Below are 19918 nucleotides of genomic sequence, written 5' to 3' on the forward strand. Positions count from 1 at the left end.
AGCCTCTACCATGAATGGTCTTTTCATTGCCAAGCATGTGAATCAGAATCATAATGGTTTATTATGGGAGAAGGGTCATATGCTCTCTTGGCAAATACATATACATTCACATTCTGAGTGCTATACCAGGAGTTTTTTGAAAAAAAAATTGCTTTAACTTTTTTCTTTTTTTCAAGTATAAGCTTGAACAGACTCAAGACGGCAAACACTCCCTCCTCAATTTAAGATTTGACAATTTAAGAAGAAAAAGCTCATTCATCATCTTTCCCTTTTAGAGACCATAAATTATTGGCTCATACGCCATGTGGCTTGGATTCTAGGAAAAGTTAGTGTAAACAAATCCAAGTTACAATGCGTGGAGTAGGAGAGTGAGTCATAAACAAAACACAGACATATGCTCTCATATAAATAAGGGCCTGGATCATCAGCTTCCCAGAGTCTGCTTCCCATTAATTACACAACAAAATGAACTTTCCATATGTAAAGCCCAAATCACTTAACTCTGGCAACTTGTATAAGACAAAGACCAGGATTGTGACTATGTAGGCACTAACAAAACTAGATTTCAAAATAAAAAATGTCCTTTCAAAATATCTTCAAGAAGATCCCCTGGAGGAGAATTTTTGAGTAACAAAACTATCCCCAGGCACTCTGGGAAGACTGCTTGGAGGCTGATAAGGATCCCTGCTGAATTTATAGGTAATATTAGGCACATTCTCTTTTGTTCTGTGTCCTGTCATTTTTCTGATGCTGGCTAGCCCTGGATCCCGGCCACACAGAGTTTTCACACACATTGCTGGGACCATTGAAAAGTTTCAGTTCCTTTGCTCAGTTCCTTCTCGCTGTCTTTTGAAACTATCCATTGGTAGCACTAACTTATATTTCCTGATTGTCTCATGAAGACTATCTGGTCTCTTTTAGTTTAAAGAGGTATCAAGGAAAACATAACTCCTGGGGAAGAGTATTCTTCAATAGGTCAGACCCTCCAAGAGAGGTGGAAGTGAGGTCTTTCCTTACGTCCCTTTCAAAAGCTGATTCCATAAAATAAACTAACAGAGTTAGTTCCAATGGACATTAAAACAACAGATCTTAAACTTTAGGTGTCCTGGATGGGGGAAAGAGGAGGAAAAGGACTTTCAGCTCTTTCCTAGTTGTGGGGGTGAGGAGGTAGCTTTCAACCATTCATACACTCGGGGACTATTTTTGTAACATCTATGCTTTGTGTCATACCTTACACCATAAAAGGCAAGTAGAATGCATTGCTCTTGCCCTCAAATGAAGGTGACGGGGAAGGAACTAACATTTCTGGAAAACCTACAGTGTATGTTGCAGTATTTCACATATTTCCTCATTTACCTGTGATAACAACCACTTGAGGACCTTGATTAGTATCCCTTAGTTTCTTTACAGTACAGAGATGAAAACCAAGTATTTTTTTCCTAAGGGCACACATCTCAGAAGTGAATGCAATAATTCAAGCAATGGCTGTCTCATGTCAAAGCTAGTTTCATGCTATATTTCCTTAAGAAAGCAAAGAAGACAAGGAGCTAGAAAAAGACTGATAAAACCCGAGTTTCCTCATTAATTTTATACTCTTGTCTGTACTGGAGTGCCAAATTTCTCTGAATTTCACCATCTCGAAGGCCTTTTCCAACCCCCTAAATTCCATAATTAAATAACAGAAGATATTACTGCAGATGACACATCATTGCTGCTAGATTAACTGTTCCTGCACATTGTTTTGATCCTGCTCCAGTTCAATGCCTTCAATTGCTCCTTGTAGGGAGCCAGACATTCAAGATACTGAGAGAAGCTGGTCAGGGTTACGAAGAAAGGTGGAAGGCAGGGCATGGTAAACACAAGAGACTATGGCACATTTAATGGACAAAATTTATCCTATTCCAATCAATTGCTGCCAGTTAAAAAATCTGAGCCCAAAGATGATAGTTTCATAAAGTCAGAAAGCTTGATTATTATGTAAATCTTCTGATGTTCATAAACTGCTAATTAATTTTTTAAAATTTACAACCTTCTGTAGGCCAACCAAAACACAAGTGTAGACAGCAGCTGGGCCATGGCTGTCATTTTGCTATCATTGCGGGTCAGAATAGTGACCCTGTCTTACTCTTTTGGGTACTCCATCTTCTGATCTCAAATTTCCCTTCCAGACTCATCTGCCATTATTTCCATATGAGTGCTGTATTCCTATCTCCTAGCTTCTGTCTGCTTACCTAATTCAGTTTATCTTTAGAAGTCCATCTTAACTCTTCTCTTCCCAAAAGAGAAATCTCTTAGTACCATTCAGTTGAAATCAACTGCTGAATAATAGTTCTGTTAGTATCTCAGATTGTTATTCGATCTATTCATTTAAAAATACTATTTGGTCATCTCATGTTTTGGAGGCAGGCCTTCCCATGTAGTGTTAAAGCTCCTCTGGGGCAGGGGCTAATCTTCTATTTGTATATATCATTCATAGAATTGAGTGCAGTGTGGCAGGCTCTTAAAAAAAAGGTTGACAATTTTTAACAAAGTCTTACAGATGTTTGAGTAAGATGAGATAGATATAGTCACTAATGCCTTCAAGAGTAGGGGGCTTGGACTGTGTCCTGAGATAAGAGTATTTGGAAGGGAGAGTGAGGATACATATCAGTTTCTAAAGGATAGTTAATGGATATTATGATCTAAGTCATCACATGGCTAAATTGTGACTTCACATGATTAAATCCTGACATGAGATAACTTCAGTTCTGACATGAGAGGGTTTCATAAAACACTTACATGTTAAGTTTTGAATATGTGATTGGTGTTTTCATCTGATATTTCATTTCTTTCTTGCTACTGCCTAGAAGGCAGAAATTATTTTTCTCATTTCATTGATGAGAAAACTAGAACTCAGAAATCTCAGTGAGACTTTGTGACTTACCTAAGGGGATGGATTAAAAAGTATGGCAGTACTGTAATGAGGACTCTGCAATAACCCTGACCCTTGAATTTCAAATCCAGTTTCACTCTGCCTCAATGTGGTGGCCAGAAAGAGTCCAAGTTTCCTAGTTCCCAGTTAGGCAATATTTGTAACCCTTCTGGCCTCAATCTTCTCATCTGCAACATGAAGTGTTTGGCAAAGGTCCCTTCTAGTTTACTGTAATCCAGGTTTGTCTAGTCTGTTCTATTTGAAGCAGCAGGAGGAGAGTCCTTGGGAGGATATGTTGGGATGACTCCAGTGTCTCCCAGGGAGAGAATGGAGAGAGCAGACAGGTGAGTGCTCTCTCTCTCTCTCTCTCTGTCTTTGTCACACCTGTCTCACAATCCTTAGTCTATTCTCTCTCCCTGCCTCCTTTCTCTCCATGCCTCTTCTCTGTCTCTCTGCCGTCTTAGACTGACTACAGCCTGCCTGGACCACTCAAGATCATTCTTAATGACAGTCATTACATAGTTCTGCGTTGCCTGAGGCCATTTCTGCAGCAATAGCAGGAAAGATTTTGCCCTGCCACTCCCTACTCCTGTAGTTGGGCTCACTATGCCAACTTTATTGGAACCAAGAAGTTTTTCAAAAACTCTCCATTAATTACAGGAACCCCAACGCACAGTGCCCCCCTCTCATTAACACAGTTGCTTTCAGTTGCCACTAAATTATCTCGCCATCATGACCCCCACAATCTAATTAGACTTCTGGAAATGGAAAGTGCCAGTGAACAAGGCAGGCGCCGCACTTTCATCTTAAAACTGATCATAAAATATTTGTGCCCTTTTGTTCTTTGCCACATAAACTCTGCCCCTATAAGAGTCTCCTTCCATTCTCTCCCATTTATAAAGAGGAGCTTGAATATTTGATATAAAATGAGTATCTTAATAGAAATCGCTTCACGTATGGGAGGTTCTCTTTTCCGAGTGTGAGGTCATTACAATAATCGCACCTGACTCCCCAGGCATCTGATGCCTCACAGCCAAACCTCCCACTGGGCTTCAATGGAGGTGTGAATGATACTATCACTGGGAGGAAGATAAAATGTGTTATTATCCTTACTCTGTTTTTAAGAGGGTCTGACTGTGGCATGAGGTGTTGGGAGCATAATCTGTATGAAGCATTCAGAGAAGATAAATTGAGTTAAACTTCTTAAGACACAGCACTTTCAAACCTGTCATTAAACCTCTGTATTTCCTAAAATCTCAGCTCTAGAGAGAAAATAATTAGCTAAGTGAAGTCCAGACATGTCTATTGAGTATCTACTATGCACTCAGCATCGTGCAAGGTTCCTGACATTCAAATAAGATTATGAGTTGCTTAACAGCAAGACTCCTGGCTTTTGCTTCTCTTATTTTCATTCCGTACATTCCAAGGTTCTGGGAATTGAGATGCCCAATACTTATTGAGTGAGACAAAACCTAAATAGGAAATGGTTGCTGTCCTAGTGAAACCAATACTCTGGCCACAATGCAAGACTAACACATACAAAATAATTAAAGTACTGCATAGGCTGATGCACTCTCCTGTTTTCCATTGAGTGGCCTGTCCTGAAACTCTCACAGAACTTCTGAGTGAAGGAAGACACATATGTGTGCATATTCCTCCTTCTCTGAATAAATACATGCTTTTGTAGTGCAAGTACAACGCCATATAGGCTGAATCCTTAACTCAAGAATAATCATTCTCAATACGCTGGGAGACTCACCAAGGGCTGGGCTGCTATTAATGAACAAAGGAGGCTGGAGGGCTCCCAAGTTGCTCCAGGTTGCTCTATCTGGTGAACTTTCTTAGGGTGGTTTGCTGCTTCTGGATCTGATATAGAAACTGAAGGAAAATCACTGCCCCTTAACTCTAATGAATATTAGAGTTCATACACTCTAGAATGTATCTTTTCATGAATGAAACACTTTTGTGCAGGAAACAGTTGTTCAATACACTTTGACCAATATTTAGTGATTACCTATTGTTTGCCCACCTCAGTGCTAGGTAAAGTTGAATAAGATCTGGCCACAGGGACTATGCGATCCTCTGGTCCACTGTGGGACATAGGTGGAGCACAGACACTGTATTAAATGTAGGAATCTATGATCAATGAGCTTATAGGGAGCCAGTGAGGCACAGAGAATGTGGCATTCAACTTGACCTTGGCGTGGTTCTCAGTATGAGTGTCAGGGAAGGCTTGTTAGAGCTGAAGGCACCTATGCTGAGGCTTGAAGAAGCATCATGAATTAGCCATTCAAAGGGCATGACAGGTGGGCAAGTGGAACAAAAATAAAAACAATCCAGGGAAGAAAACAGACAACAACATCAACAATAGCAGCAGCAAAAACAGCACCCACTTGTTGAACTCTTACTATGTATCAGGTACTTTGCTAAACATTTCCCGAGGATTATCTCCATTATTCCTCACCACAATCCTTGACTCTAGGTGATACTCTTTTCCCCATTTTACGGATGTGACCACTGAAGTCTTGAGATCACCCAGTTGGTGAGTGGAGCACTGAGATTTCAACACAGGCAATATAAAGTCAGAACACATGCATTCAACCAGAGCATTTCATGGCCCATGTGTGGTATATAGAAAAAATGAGCCAAAACTTAGAAACAAGGCAAAAGGAAGGAGACAAGTCCTTTTGGGTCTCCCCAAGGATTATTAACAGTACAGGAACATGTGCCTCTGTTAGGCTTGCTGTCCACTACTGATTAAAGGCTTGGAACCTGCCAGCTTCTTTTTGGCAGGGAGGATGGATCTTGCTCTGTCGCCCAGGCTGGAGTGCAGTGGCACGATTTTGGCTCACTGCAACCTCCGCCTCCCAGGTCCAGCAGGTTCAAGTGATTCTCCTGCCTCAGCCTCCTGAGTAGCTGGGATTATAGGTGCCCACCACCATGCCTGGCTAATTTTTGTGTTTTTAATAGAGATGAGGTTTCACCATGTTGGCCAGGCTGGTCTCAAACTCCTGACCTCGTGATCCACCCGCCTCGGCCTCCCAAGTGCTGGGATTATAGGCGTGAGCCACCGCGCCCAGCCTGTATTGTTATTATTATTATTATTTTTAGTAGAGATGGCGTTTCACCATGTTGGTCCGGCTGGTTTTGGACTCCTGACCTCAGGGGATCCACTCCCAAAGTGCTGGGATCACAGGTATAAGCCACTATACCTGGCCAATCTGCCAGCTTTTATGTTAACTTGTGGACTTTTGCCTACCAAAGAAGCGAATGATTTTTCTTTGGTAGAAGAGATAAACTATGAGGTTATGATTTTATTGCCTGTTACGACACTAACTGAACAACTTGCTCTACACGCTTTCTCCAGTGCCTGCATTCTCATAATGCCCCGTTCTCTAATTCTCCTTTGGGCTGGCTTTACCACCATGCTGTCTTTTGCATTAAAGAGTTGAATGAGCCTTTGAAATAACTTTTTAGTTTTTTGAAAATAATACCGTGGCAGTGGAAATCCCAAAGGAGTGGAAATTTGGTTGAGATTTCTAAGGAGATGAGGCTGGGGCAGAAGGCAGCGCCAGATTCTGGAAGATCTGGTGCTTCCCCGGGCTTCCCTTGGCCATAGGAATGGCTCAGCTGCTCTAGGAGGTTCAGATTAAATCAGAAAAGAACTTATGTCTCCTTTAACAGTGAAAATGACAACAGGTTTTGGAGGCTTTTCAGAAGGCTTTTGGTGTGTGATGGGAAAACACAGAAGCTTCCAACCCTGCCGAGTCCCTTGTCCCTTGGTGGCCCAGAGCTGCAGGAGGGGGTGCCTTTCATGGGCCTGTCATATTCAGCACAGCTTTCAGGGCAAACCGGCTCATTTTGTGATGCTTCAGCATGAGCCCATAGGTAGCGCTTTTCAGTCAACTTGAACAATTACTTTAAATTTAAGCTTTGTTTGCTCTGGATCTTCTTTGGGAGGTTTTCTACTGAATATTTTAAGTGATTAGACTGGGCACATAGGAATATATTTTACAATTTGGTGACTTCTTCAGTGTATATATTTGTGGTCCCTGGATGTTCCAAATCCTATTAAATTGCACCTTTATTTCTTCTATTTTCGTTCTTCTAAAGATAAGATTTTGGCTGACTTGACCTGTCATTTTGGTTAGGGGCTTCAGATCATGACTCCACATAACAAAGAAAGAAGTAAAATAAATAATTGCATCATTCTTAAATTCCTATTCATTGCTCTTTTTTGTAGCTGGATATTACTTCATTATTCTGGGCCCCTTTCCATAGATGGCAGGTGGCTAAGAGAAAACTCAGGTATCCTAGAATTTGGGAGCTGAAAGCAATTTTCACAATCATTTTGTTCTAGCTACTAGTATATTAAATTTCATTCTGATTTCATTAGTATTAAGAATTCCCACTATTATTTGTAAAGATAAATAATTTTTCAAGATTAAGGTTTTGCATCTTGACTACAGGTATCAGTTAGTTCTGATTGGACTGATGGTTTGGCTAATAACAAAATGATTTCCCTAATATTAGTCCCTGCCATGAGAAACAAAATGCCTAAAAATTTAAAAGACTTATGAAATTTAAATATTTTTACTTATTCATTGGCTCTGGTAGTTTTAAACATGGTATATAATATAGTTTGAAATAATAATGGATTAGCCTTGATACAAAACAGATATAAGCTAAGAGCTGTGCTCACTCTACTTCCTTGTTATCTTGAACTGAGCTACACCTCGAGCAGTTGAGATCTGATGATAGCATGGCTGATACATGTTTGCGCTTTTTTTTCTCCTTGGACTTAAGATGAGAGAATATTGATGTGTGTGTGTGTGTGTGTGTGTGTGTGTGTGAGAGAGAGAGAGAGAGAGAGAAAGGATATACTTGTTTTCCCGTTATTGCTAGTCTAGTCTTTCAAGTGCAAAACCATTCAGATTTTGTTGCCTTGATGTTTTACTGAGTTCTTACCACCATTTGGAATCTACTTATTCATATAGACTCATCTTAAATAAGGGGAGAAAACATGTTTCTGAAATGAAATTACAAATTCTCTATACATTACATGATCTCCCTGAGAAGTTAGTTCAACATCTAGAAAATCAGAAAAATCAGCCTGGCTTATTCAGGTATGGATTATCTGATATGATTGTTAAATCATTATTGGGCTAGTGTAATAGAAGTTGTTTCAAGTTATGCCTCACTTTGAGCAAACTTTAGTGGCGCTTTTACTGCATTAGCCCTAATTACTCACAATAATGATGCAGTGCTCCCTTGAATCAGACCTCCATGGCTGCACCAGGGAACTGCAGCTGATCAATAGCTATTGAGCAGTTTGATCACCAAGGCTGATCTGTTTGAGCACCTCCGGCAGCCACCGCCATCCTCCCTCTCAGTAGCTCACAAACTGACATGTTCCCAGCTCGCCACTCCCTCCTGCATCTCCTCGATGGCCCCCTTTTACAAATCAATAATGTCATAATCAGTATGCCTCTGAGACTCTGAGAAAGTAAAAAAATTGCCTGAAACAAAAACCTGGGGGACCCATATAGCACATGCATATAGGCATACAAGCTAGAAAACACGTATTTGTAAACCCTTGACCCATATTCATGTCTCCCATACTGTATTGTTTATAACATAAGGTGGGAATGTTCCTTTATTGTACTTTTATCAAAGATCACCTATTTGAAAACAGTACTGTTCTTACTAGAGACTGAGAAATTATTTGGCGAGTATTTTCCAGCAGCCTACAAAGTGCCTGTCAAATATTTTTCATTTAATTGTTATTATGCCTGTAATCCCAGCACTTTGGGAGGCTGAGGCGGGCATATCACCTTAGGTCAGAAGTTCGAGACCAGCCTGGGCAACACAGTGAAACTCCCGCCTCTACTAAAAATACAAAAATTAGTCGGGCATGGTGGCATGTGCCTGTAATCCCAGCCACTCAGGAGGCTGAGGCAGGAGAATCGCTTGAACCTAGGAGGCGGAGGTTGCAGTGAGCCAAGATTGCGCCACTGCACTCCAGCCTGGGTGACAGAGCAAGACTCCATCTTTAAAAAAAACAAAAACAAAAACAACAAAAAAGGCAGTTTCAAGATTATGTTTTTCTCAGATGTCTCTCATCATATTTAATGCTGTAAAAGCACACAGCTACTGCCTCTCAATCATTTGTTTCACTCAGTGATTATTTACTGAGCATGTAACATGTGTCAGGAACTGTACTAGGTATTTTTGCATCCATTCTTTTTAAATTTTTTTTTGTTTTATTTTTTTGAGATGGAGTTTCGCTTTGTCACCCAGGCTGGAGTGCAGTGGCACGATCTCAGCTCACTGCAGCCTCCACCTCCCGGGTTCAAGTAATTCTCCTGCAGAAGACTCCCGAGTAGCTGGGATTACAGGGGGATGCCACCACATCTGGTTAATTTTTGTATTTTTAGTAGAGGCTTCGCCATGTTGGCCAGGCTGGTCTTGAACTCCTGACCTCAGGTGATTCACCCACCTCGGCCTCTCAAAGTGCTGGGATTACAGGCGTGAGCCACCATGCCTGGCCTGCATCCATTATTTCTAAATAAAATTTCTAATTAATTGAATTACTTCAGCACCTTATTATGTCTATACATGATTTCTTAAATTTGTTTTATAAGCCACCTAGTTTAACTCTTCTTTCCTTTTTCTTTTCTCCCTGTAATTGTCTGTGTTTCCAAAACCATTCTGTAGAAATGATAACCTATTAAAAAATAAGCTGATCCTTGCCTAAAGCCAGAAGTAATTCTACCTTGTTTATAGTGAAAGATGGGGAAAGGCGCTTGAAAGAAAACAAAAATTAAGTGAGTTGTTTCGTCAGAAATATATATTACTGTACTATATATGTTACTATATATTTCAAGCACCTAATTAAATAAGATCAAATCCAGAAACTATTAACTACCTACTATGTGCTTGGCTTTGGCTAAAGCTCTCTATCTACCTCATCAAATTATGAGCTTCATTCACTGTTCTCCAAAAGAAGTAGAAGTCCATATTTATGGGAAAAAAAATCTGCCTTTGCTCATGTTGGGACTATGACAGAAGTGGGAATCCACTGGAAATCGGGCAGTAAATCAGGAAATTTGGGTTCCAATCCAACTGTATGACCTCAGGCAAATCTCTGAATCTCAAGAGGCCTCAGTTTCTTCACGTGTGAAACAGAGCATTGGCCACAAGCCCAGCCTGTGTGTTTCTAGCTCTCCCAGGTTTGCGGGAAGCTTTTTATCTGTGGGGAGTGAAATCTCAGGAAGGTCTGTCTTCCAGCACCTGGGGTAGATATCTGGCCTGTTTCCCCTCAAAAGTCCAGCTCAGCAGCCAGAGACCCGGAAATGGACCAAATCTGTGAAATTCTCATGAGGGTCTCGTTTAAGTACTGCCAAAAATAAACAGCCCGTTCTTGCATCCTGCAACAGGGGCGTCTGGGCTCAGCTCTGATTACCAGGGAGTCAAGTATAAAAGTGTAATACCCACCTGTTTCTACTGCCCATTTGGCATATTTGTAAATTATTTACTGGATGCACTAGAGGAGGCAGGCCCATATAAGCATGTGATCCCAAGAATAAGTTCTCTCACAATGAAGGGAAAGAGTGCAGGGGAGGAAAATAGGGGACCACCTGTCTTTTGCCTCAGAGGAATATCTGTGCATGGCAGGCAAAGGTGGAAACACAAAGGCTAATTTCTCAATCCATAAAGGGAGGTCTCCAGTGCTTAATCGACAAGGTTGAATAACCACTGATCTGGGTGGGTGCAGAGCATAGCCCAAATCTTTTGCTTAAGCCAAATGATGTCTTCCTTGAAGTCAGCCATAGCACCAGTTCCCACTTCCAAGACTCTGCCCAACTTGCTCCCTTTGTTTGGACACCCTCCCTCCAAGGTGCTACTAATCCATCAAATCTCAGGGGCAACTTCCTCTGCATTTCTCTGTGACTTTCCCTCCTTTGTCTTCTTCTTGTACTCCTCACTGTCACCATTTACCTGGCAATTCCACCAAAAACTTTTTGTTTCACACCAAGTAAAGGCTCATGATCATATTTGAGAGATGACCCCATTCCTTCAGAGCAAGAGTTTTCAAATGGCTGGAGAGAACACCAGTTCCAAGAGATGTTAAGAGAGAGTCCCAGAAAAAAGGGTTGTGTGTTCAGATATGATCCTGCAACCTCACAATGCACATTGGTCAATGCAAGGCCCTGAAAAGCCCTGCAAGAAAGAACCACGGGTAAGGAAGCAGCTTTTCCTACACCTACTTTTCCATGAAAACATCCTTTATCACAAAACACCTACTAGTATTTTGCTGAATTCAACTGGGGGAAGTGTCATTCCAAGTGTTTCTTTCTGTTATTTCAGTTGGGCTCATTTTCTAATTACCAGTGCTTTCCATGAAGGAGGTAGTTATATAGACAAGTTGAGTTCTTTACTCAAAGCAAACTGCTAAATTGAAAAATGAATTTGGACTAAATATTAAGAATGAGTCTCTTCTTGGGTTTCTAATCATAACAGGCCTTTCTAAATACTGTAATGTGCTTGCCACATTTACATTAATATGTTAATTCAAGAAATATGTATGTAACATTGTCATGCTGCATGTCAGGGAGATAGCAAGAATCTAAATAGTTGACTCTGCCTCTGAGGTATGTGCAATTTTGTTACATGGGAGAAGTTGCAGTCTGTGAAATGATGGGAACTGCATGGTAGACATTCTGGGTATCCTGGAGGAGCTGTGACTAGCTGTGTTTTAAGGACTTGTAGGATGTGATTAGGAATTGAGTAAGGCTGTCTCCAAGTTCCGGTGTTAAGTCAAACCCAAGGCCTCTCTTCCTGGAGGCAGGGATGAGCTTGACACAGTGGAGGTGGGCACAGGGGCTGGTGGGAGGCACTGTGGGGAACAGAGGTGGAAAGGACCAGGCTGTGGAGAACTTGAGATATCTAAATAAGGAGTTTATATTTTATCCACTGTTGGCGAGGACTCTGGGAACTACTGAGAAATTCATCAATTCATGGGTAGGAGGTATCGATGCATCAATAAATCAGTGATTACTGTCTTTCAACCCTGATGAGCAAGGGACAGTGAAATGCACTGGTTGAGAGCATGGGCTTTGGAATCCTGACTGTCCACAGGTTCTTGGGGCAGGCTTCTTTACTCTTAGCTTCCTCTTCTGAAAATGAGGATACAAGTGTTTATTTTATGAGCTACAAGAAATAACATATATAAGGCCCTTGATGTAGAGATTAGTAATTCCTAAGGCTTGACAAAGAGTGATTAATAATGTTAGCATTTAGTTGCTACTCAGTGGACCCATGTTAGAATAAAGTGAAGAATGTTCCAGAGTACCCACCCTCCACATTCCCAGGAGATCTCCTTCTTTTCTCAGATCTCCTCCCACTTCAAAGAGCCAGTGCTGAAACAGCTCCCATGTTCAGAGTCTATGGGACGATGGCAAAACAGAGTACTCTTACCTGTATTCGACAGGCCATTCTCAGTGGGCTTTCTCCACATTCGTCTTGCTTGGGGTGAACCCAAAGCATCTGAAAAGTGCTCACCTGCGTCCGATGTTGCTGCGGATGCAGCAAGGAGAGATAACACTGGGGCTGGTGGAATTGCAACACTGTCAACTGCGGCTGGCTTCTTCCTGGTCATCATGGTGGGCACTGAGCCTTCGTTCTTACTATGCACTGCTGTCTGGTCCACTTTTAAGTGGGGACTTGGCATCCCTAAAAAATAACAACCCCAAAGCTTTCAGTCACTTTAAGGGAACAGGAAGATAGACAACATATAACCTGGACATGATCTGAGGAAATGGTCAAATGATTTGAACACCTCCCTCTGGTACAACAAGAATGAAATTTAAAAATGCTTAAAGAGGAAAAATAGCTATGACTGGTTTTGCTTTTGTGGCTGAGGTTAGGAGTGATGCCATTCTAGGCTGGCTGTCTGGAAGTGGTGGGGTCACAGCATAGGCCTAGTGAAGCAGAATAATCCATCAGGTGACCCTTTGCCTTCTGATGATGTACATTCCTATCTTTACAGAGGCTGTGCTGTGTGCAGCATGATGGGGAGTTCAGAGTGGAAGAGACATGGCTCCTACCCTAGTAAGACTTCTCATCTCATCCAGCTGGGGAAACAAGACTGAGTGAGAAGGAAAAATTGGACAGCAAGCTTGTGCAGGCTTGTGTGTTACTTATCCTAGGTGTTTGGGGAGTTCTAAGGACGTAGAGATCAGTGTTGAAAGAAGTGGGGAAAGGCTCATGCTGAAGCTTCAAGGATGAGGGAAAGGCACTTTCGGTAAGAGCATAGGCTAAGGCATGGGAGGGGAGTAAACATGATGCAGATGAGGCCAGCATACTGGAGGTGGAAGATGAACTGTGGGGATTAGTGTGTCATCAGCCTGTAGGGTAAGGAGAGCTGATTTGGGGGCCTTTGAGTGTCTGGTCATAACAGGCATCATATGTCATGTCACGATGATGCTGAAAAGCCTGAGGAGTCAGGAGGTGCCCCTGTAAGGGCCTAGAAATTTCCTATGTAACAAACAGTAAGAGCTATTCTGCAATTCCATTTCCTGAGCTTGAATCCAGGCTCTGCCACTTTCCAACTCTGTGATGAAGAGCAAGTTACTTAATCTCTCCAAGTTTTAAACTTCTTTACTTGTAAAAATGGGGTGGTGATGATACTACCTTGTAGGGGATGTTGTGAGCATCCAACAAGTCGATCGATGTAAAGTGCTTAGAACAGTGCCTAGTGCATAGTCCGTGCTATGAAAGTGCTTAACATTATTATTATCCCTATTATTGCAACTATCATTACTATGACCTGCTGCTTCCTCAGAACCAATTGTAACCAGCAAGCAAAGGGTCAGTTCTTCTCCCTGACATGACTAAGAATATATGGGCACCTTCCTCCCCACCCCAGTGCAAAAACAAGGCTCTCTAACTCATCCAAATGTAAGTCCAGAGGCTGAGGGCATGTGAATCCATTTCAAATGGTTACCTATTCAGTTTCTCCATCTGTCAGCTATATAACACTGACAGCAACAACAACAAATTGGGCCTTACCATATTGGTTCTTGACTCTTTTTTTTTTTATCCTAACTAACCTGAGTGATACAGTCCCCTCCCAGAGTAACATTATCTCACTGCCATTTTGAGATCAGCTTCTCTTGGGCTTCGTGGCAACCCTGTGAAGCATGTAGTGTGGATATTACAATTTTCTCAATTTTACAGATGAAGAGAACACATTTCTTAAAGGTTAAAAGAGAACTGAACTCACTCATACAGCTCTTAATGTCAAAGCTGGAAGTTTCCAGGTAGCTGGACGCTAAACCCAGGGATCATATTGGTCCATCTGGCCATACTCTAATACCTGACCATGACCCCAGTCTGCCGACAGCATGTTTCATGCAGAGGATGAAGAGGCCCCAGTATCACACCTGGATAAGGCATCTGTAACTATCTAAGGAAGACAGTCATGCTGACATTTACCTCCTTCCTTCCTCCTATTCTCCATTTCGGTCCCTGAAACTCCCAGTTGTGATGCCATGAATAAAAATGCCACTTATGCTTTTCTTGGAGTTTATATTTCATAGCCCTTTGAAGGTGGAGATAGGCAAACATCAAATTCTGTGACAGACAGATTGCAAGGCACAACCATCAAGAAACTAGAAGGTGTAGCAAGTATGTATAGTATGCCTTGTTTGTAAAATTTGCAGGTGTGCTCATCATGGGCTAGGTACAGACATATTTAAAATGCATTCAAAATCATCTGTAAAGCAACACATCAAAATAGGTAACAGTGGTTATTCTGAGGAAGGAGAGCTCAGAGACTGCTAAGGAAAAGGCAGTGTTTTTACTTCTTTTTATTTTTTTGAGACGGAGTCTCACTCTGTTGCCCAGGCTGAAGTACAGTGGCACAATCTCGGCTGACTGCAACCTCCACCTCCTGGGTTCAAGCGATTCTCCTGCCTCAGCCTCCCAAGTAGCTGGGACTACAGGCATCTGCCACCACACCCGGCTAATTGTTTGTATTTTTAGTAGAGATGGGTTTTCACCATGTTGGCCAGGATGGTCTCGATCTCCTGACCTCGTGATCCACCAGCCTCAGCCTCCCAAAGTGTTGGGATTACAGCCATGAGCCACCGCGCCTGGCCACTTCTTAGCCTTCTTTATTGTTAATATTTAAAAAACCCACAAACATGTATTAAACTTTTCATTCCTTTCAGAAAACAAACACAGTTTGGAAACTATCCAGAAGCCTGTGGGCACAGGGGCAGAATGACTGAGGTGTTTTCACAACGTGGCTGCTAAAAAGTCTGATAATGGGCAAAGCAGGCATGAGTCTGATGAAAATTTCCCATTTTGGTACACTGCACCACCATGGCATTCCCACCGAATGGATGGAGGCAGAATTTCCATGGAACACCTCAGGAAATCTAAGCTGTCAGATTTCTATTGCATAACAGCTCCTCTGGAAAAACTCACTGATATGTCATCTTTATACCATGGACACAAGTTGGGAAGGTAATTCTTTGTTCAAATTATGATATGCTTGGGGCATGAAGGCCATAAACAGGATTAGCAGTCAGATATTTAGCTCTCACTTGGGAATAAATGGAGTTAAGTCACTTTAGTTGTACCCATTTTTATGCAAATGCTCACAATCCAAATTAGTCTCAGTCCACATCAATTCATTAGAGTTGATCCAGTCAGATCTCTCATGGGTGTACTTTGCTACTCAAGTGTTTATGTTACATAATATACTAATAGTAATAAAATGATACTTAAAACATTCTATAATTTAGATGGTTACTATTAGCTCTCTTGAAAACCCTAGATCCTTTAGAATTTTCTAGATTAGAGTACAGCTTTCTAGTTACCACCCAATGATTTGGAAAACAAATTAAAAAAGAAAGAAAAAAAAAAGCCCTGACATTTTTCTCAGCCATTTTTGAATTTTGAAAGGATAATGGAAACAATCCCAGAAATAATACAAGCAAGAATATTAAGTAAACTTTAAACAAAGGCTAATCTATGAACACTTATTAATCCACAAAATCTGTCTGAGGGCAGAGGTGTCAGGAGATGGTGATGGGGTACTGGTCCTTGGGAGAGTGCATTGGGCGGGCTGACCACTGGAAGTCTCTTCATTACCCTTCATTCCAGGTGGTGACTGATATTCTATGATGAGCAAAAGCAAAGTGGTTGGGGGTGGGGCGGCATTTGAAACGTTTATTCTCAGCATGAACCAGGCTTCTATCAATGGGAGGGAGATTTTTGATGCTAGAGGGTGATCATAAAGAAACCCAGATTTAACCTTGTACTGACGGACCATTGAGATGTAACACCACTGCTTACACAGAGACAATTGTAATGCCACTGGTGTGCTCTGGGAAGGGATCACTGTCTCAAACTCAGAATGTAGACTGTATGGAGAGCACTCTTGGTAGGCGTGTTCAGAGCATCCCTAAACCCCAACATGAGACAAATTGCACTGAGGATTGCCTATTTGGAGGCCAGTAAGTTTTTAGAGAGGAAAATAACAATGCTAGTAACTTTGTGGATCCAACATCTGTTCTTAATTAAAAGACACAGTCAGGAGGAAATACAAAAAAGTTAAACCTATAAGAAAAACATTCCGCTATAACCTATTGACCTCTATTGATAATTTTTTTTTTAAAGTCTTTGAAACTGTGCTGTAGCCTATGTGGAAATAGTCACTCATTTTCAAAGGTAATTTCTCATAGACCACTTATCCCCTCAAACCTCTACCTGCACACCGTGTTTGCATTAGGGACTTGATTTATGGATTCCTGCTCCTTCGATGCAGAAGCTGACTTCCTGTTGCCTTGGTTACTTGGAGCTCAGTTCAAGGTTAAACTACTCCCAAATCAAAATCAGTGGCAGGCGCTGCATCTAGTGGCCAGGTTATTGACTGCCCCAGGATGCGAAAAGGTCAGAGACCAAAGCATTGTTTACTACCTTAAGGGTGAGTCAATAGCTTCAATATTTCGATTCTGTTTCTTCCGAAGTAGTAGTTGCTGCTCAATTACCTCCTCCCCAGGTTGCTGAAGGTCACAGAGGTCATGAAGGAAAAGTAGGGTCTATGGTGGCTGACTTTCGCAGGATCCCTTTAATGAGCTCTGCAACCTTGGATAATAAAAACCAGCCTCACCTTAGAGAAGCTGTATGTTGTTCTATGGTTTATAAAGCTAGTTATCTACTTTATATCATTTCTCTATCTGAAGAAAAACAAACAAAAATCTTTGTGGGATGGCTATTATTTACTACCCTTTCTTAGATAAGAAAGTCAAGGGGTTCAGAGAGGTCATCTGATCTATCTAAAATCACACAGCTGTAAGAGGTGGGACGATCTAGATTCTCTGATTCCCAGTTGGTTCTTCGTTCTGCAGCTTCTTGAAAATAAAAGAGGTGATGGAGTCATCACCAAGGGATCCATACATAATTCATTTTGTAACATCCGCTGCAGAGCACAGTATAGTATGTGATTAATATAGGCTTGTTGAACAGTTTAATTAATTTTGTAATTCTAAGATTTGCAAATGTAGATATTTCATGGTGACAAAGCCCAGGCTGGCATGGTGGAAGAGGCTGACACCACTGGGATGGTTGGTCCCTTTAGTCATCTTTCTGGCTCCCTTTACACTGCAGAAGGCAGATTTTGGCATAGACTGGGAGTTATATTGAGCAGTTAGTGGTTTTTAAACTTGCAAAGAGCTTTGATATGCATTATGCTATTTGTCCCTTGCAGCATCCCTATGCTGCAAATGGTGAAATCCCTAATTTGCGAACAAGGAAATAAAGGCACAGAAGACCAAGTGATTTGCCCAAGTTTACTTATCATATGTGTGGATGAAGCGATGCTGAAATCCATGTTTCTTGACTTAATTCAATGTTCTTTCTTTCCCTATAACAAATAGACTTTTGGGTAAACCAGTAAATGACATATTTTTCACAAGAAAAAAACTACTCTTGAAAACTTGATAATAATTCCCTCGCCAATATATTGGTTGTCTATTCAGATTATTCTATTGTTCTTTTTTCTTGTTTGCAAATGAACTTCATTCATGGCAATAAGGGGAATCGACATTACAGAAGAAAGTGAATCAAGTAATAGATACCTGTAGGTTTTGGGAAATAATATTTTTCTGTGCCAAAGTCAATACATATTTTATTTTTGTTGAACTGGCTTATTCATTAATTCAACAAATATGTACTGAACATCTACCATACAAGAGATATGGCACTGGTCAAAACAATTAAAGGCCCTTTTTTCCAAGATTTACATTCTAATAATTTTTGTGTAGCATAAGAGTAGCTGTGGCTTTTTGTAAGGAAGGGCAATGAAAGAGCCTAAAGCACTTTTTAATCATCAGAAGACAGAGCCTCTGCTACTATTCATATGGCATCTTTGGGTGAATTAGAAAAAGGCAAAATTCCAGGTGAATATAGCTCCATGGACTCAGAGCTTAGCAAAGAGAGGGCACCTTTGGGCAAATTAGAAAAAGACACAGCTTTCTGTGTGCACATGAACCCCAGGGGCTCATAGCTTGGGGAGAGGAGCGCAGGATGGATTTTATCCCCATTCTCCCCCTAAGCTAGGCACCTGTGAATAGCAAACAACCTGCTTAATCAGAGGTGATGACCCTATCAGCATTAGTTTTATGTCAAATGAGTTTTACTTCATTCTAGGATGAGTGAAGAGATGAATTAAGGAAATTTATCATCATCACCTTCATTCTAGGATAAATTTCACCTTTTAGGATGAAGGTTACTCTGGGGCAGAATACTATTCACTGATTCTAGAATAAATCATTTGGAATTTAACAATTGTTTGAGAGTTGACTAGCAAAACTTGGAAGTTGTGATCTCTGTCTTCACAGAGATGGTTTAGAAGTGGAGAGGAGGGTAAGACAGAAACACCTATAAAATTGATAAACCAAACAACAAAGGAAGCCCAATGAGTCCTTCACAAATTAGGAGGCAAATGAGATCTCAATGGGATCTGAGGTGACCTCCTGCTCATCCATTTATTATTTCAACATTCACGAAGAACCCATAAGTGACAAGCACCATCAGGCCTCAGGAACTTGAGTCCTTCCTGAATGGAGTCAACCACCCACTCAGGAAGATACACACAGGTACAAAACTGCCAATCTTAAAAGTTGGGTAGAATTCCACAACTAGAAGCAGAAAGAGGGCCTGCCAGGGCTGGAAAATGACCAGAGCAAAAGCAGAAATTACATTTCTTTGTGCAGCTGCAAAAAGAGTGCTTTGGATGAGTTGTAAAAAAAAACAAACACTGAGCGCTGCCTGGAAAGGCAGCTGGGAAAAATTAAAACCATATCTTCTTGTCAGGTAGAGTTTAGGCCTCCTTCCCGTTTGTCATCTCACTATCCTGAACAGACTTCTGTAACAGAATACACCTCCTGTTTCACACTTACTTGTTCATTTCTCTGCCAATTCTTCTAGGCAACTGCAAAAGTTTTGGGGTTAGAAACCATGTCTCACTTCCTGTTGGTTCCCCAGCACCTAGCTTGGTAGGTACTAGGTACTTACAAATGGTAGATGGACACATCTATCTTTCTAGGCTCAAACCTTTTAGGAAACTGCACTAACTACTTTAGCCCACATATCGCTCTATTCTAAAACTCCTTTTTTCCATTAAAGTATATACAGTGTACATGCTATGAAATATAGCAAATGGGTAAAGAATATATTCTCTAGAGAGAGACTACTGGCCTTACTAGCTGTGTGATCTTGGGAAAGTTATATTAACTTTCCATGCCTTAATTTTCTCATCTGTTAATGAGGTGGTTGTGTGGATTAAAGGAGTTTACATATTGAGGTAAACGGAAAATAATGTTATCCCTCCAAAGTTGTCCACATCCTAATTCCTAGAACCTGTGAATATGACAAAGGTAAATTAAGATTGCAAATAAAACTTAATGCTGCTAATCAGCTGACCTTAAGATA

The 19918-nt window shown here is 41.1% G+C and overlaps 1 protein-coding gene across 3 annotated transcripts in view; it reads right to left on the minus strand.

Moving 5' to 3' along the window:
- The window catches only part of SETBP1 (SET binding protein 1), a 382886-nt gene that overhangs the window by 17093 nt on the left and 345875 nt on the right, over positions 1–19918 (minus strand). For all 3 annotated transcript variants that reach the window (XM_002808161.4, XM_028837859.2, XM_028837860.2), the window contains exon 5: positions 12476–12646. In XM_002808161.4, coding sequence (XP_002808207.3) covers positions 12476–12646 — 171 coding nt within the window. The remainder of the gene's footprint in view (positions 1–12475; positions 12647–19918) is intronic.

The sequence above is a fragment of the Macaca mulatta genome, chromosome 18 (assembly GCF_049350105.2).
Source record: "Macaca mulatta isolate MMU2019108-1 chromosome 18, T2T-MMU8v2.0, whole genome shotgun sequence".
NCBI lineage: Eukaryota > Metazoa > Chordata > Mammalia > Primates > Cercopithecidae > Macaca > Macaca mulatta.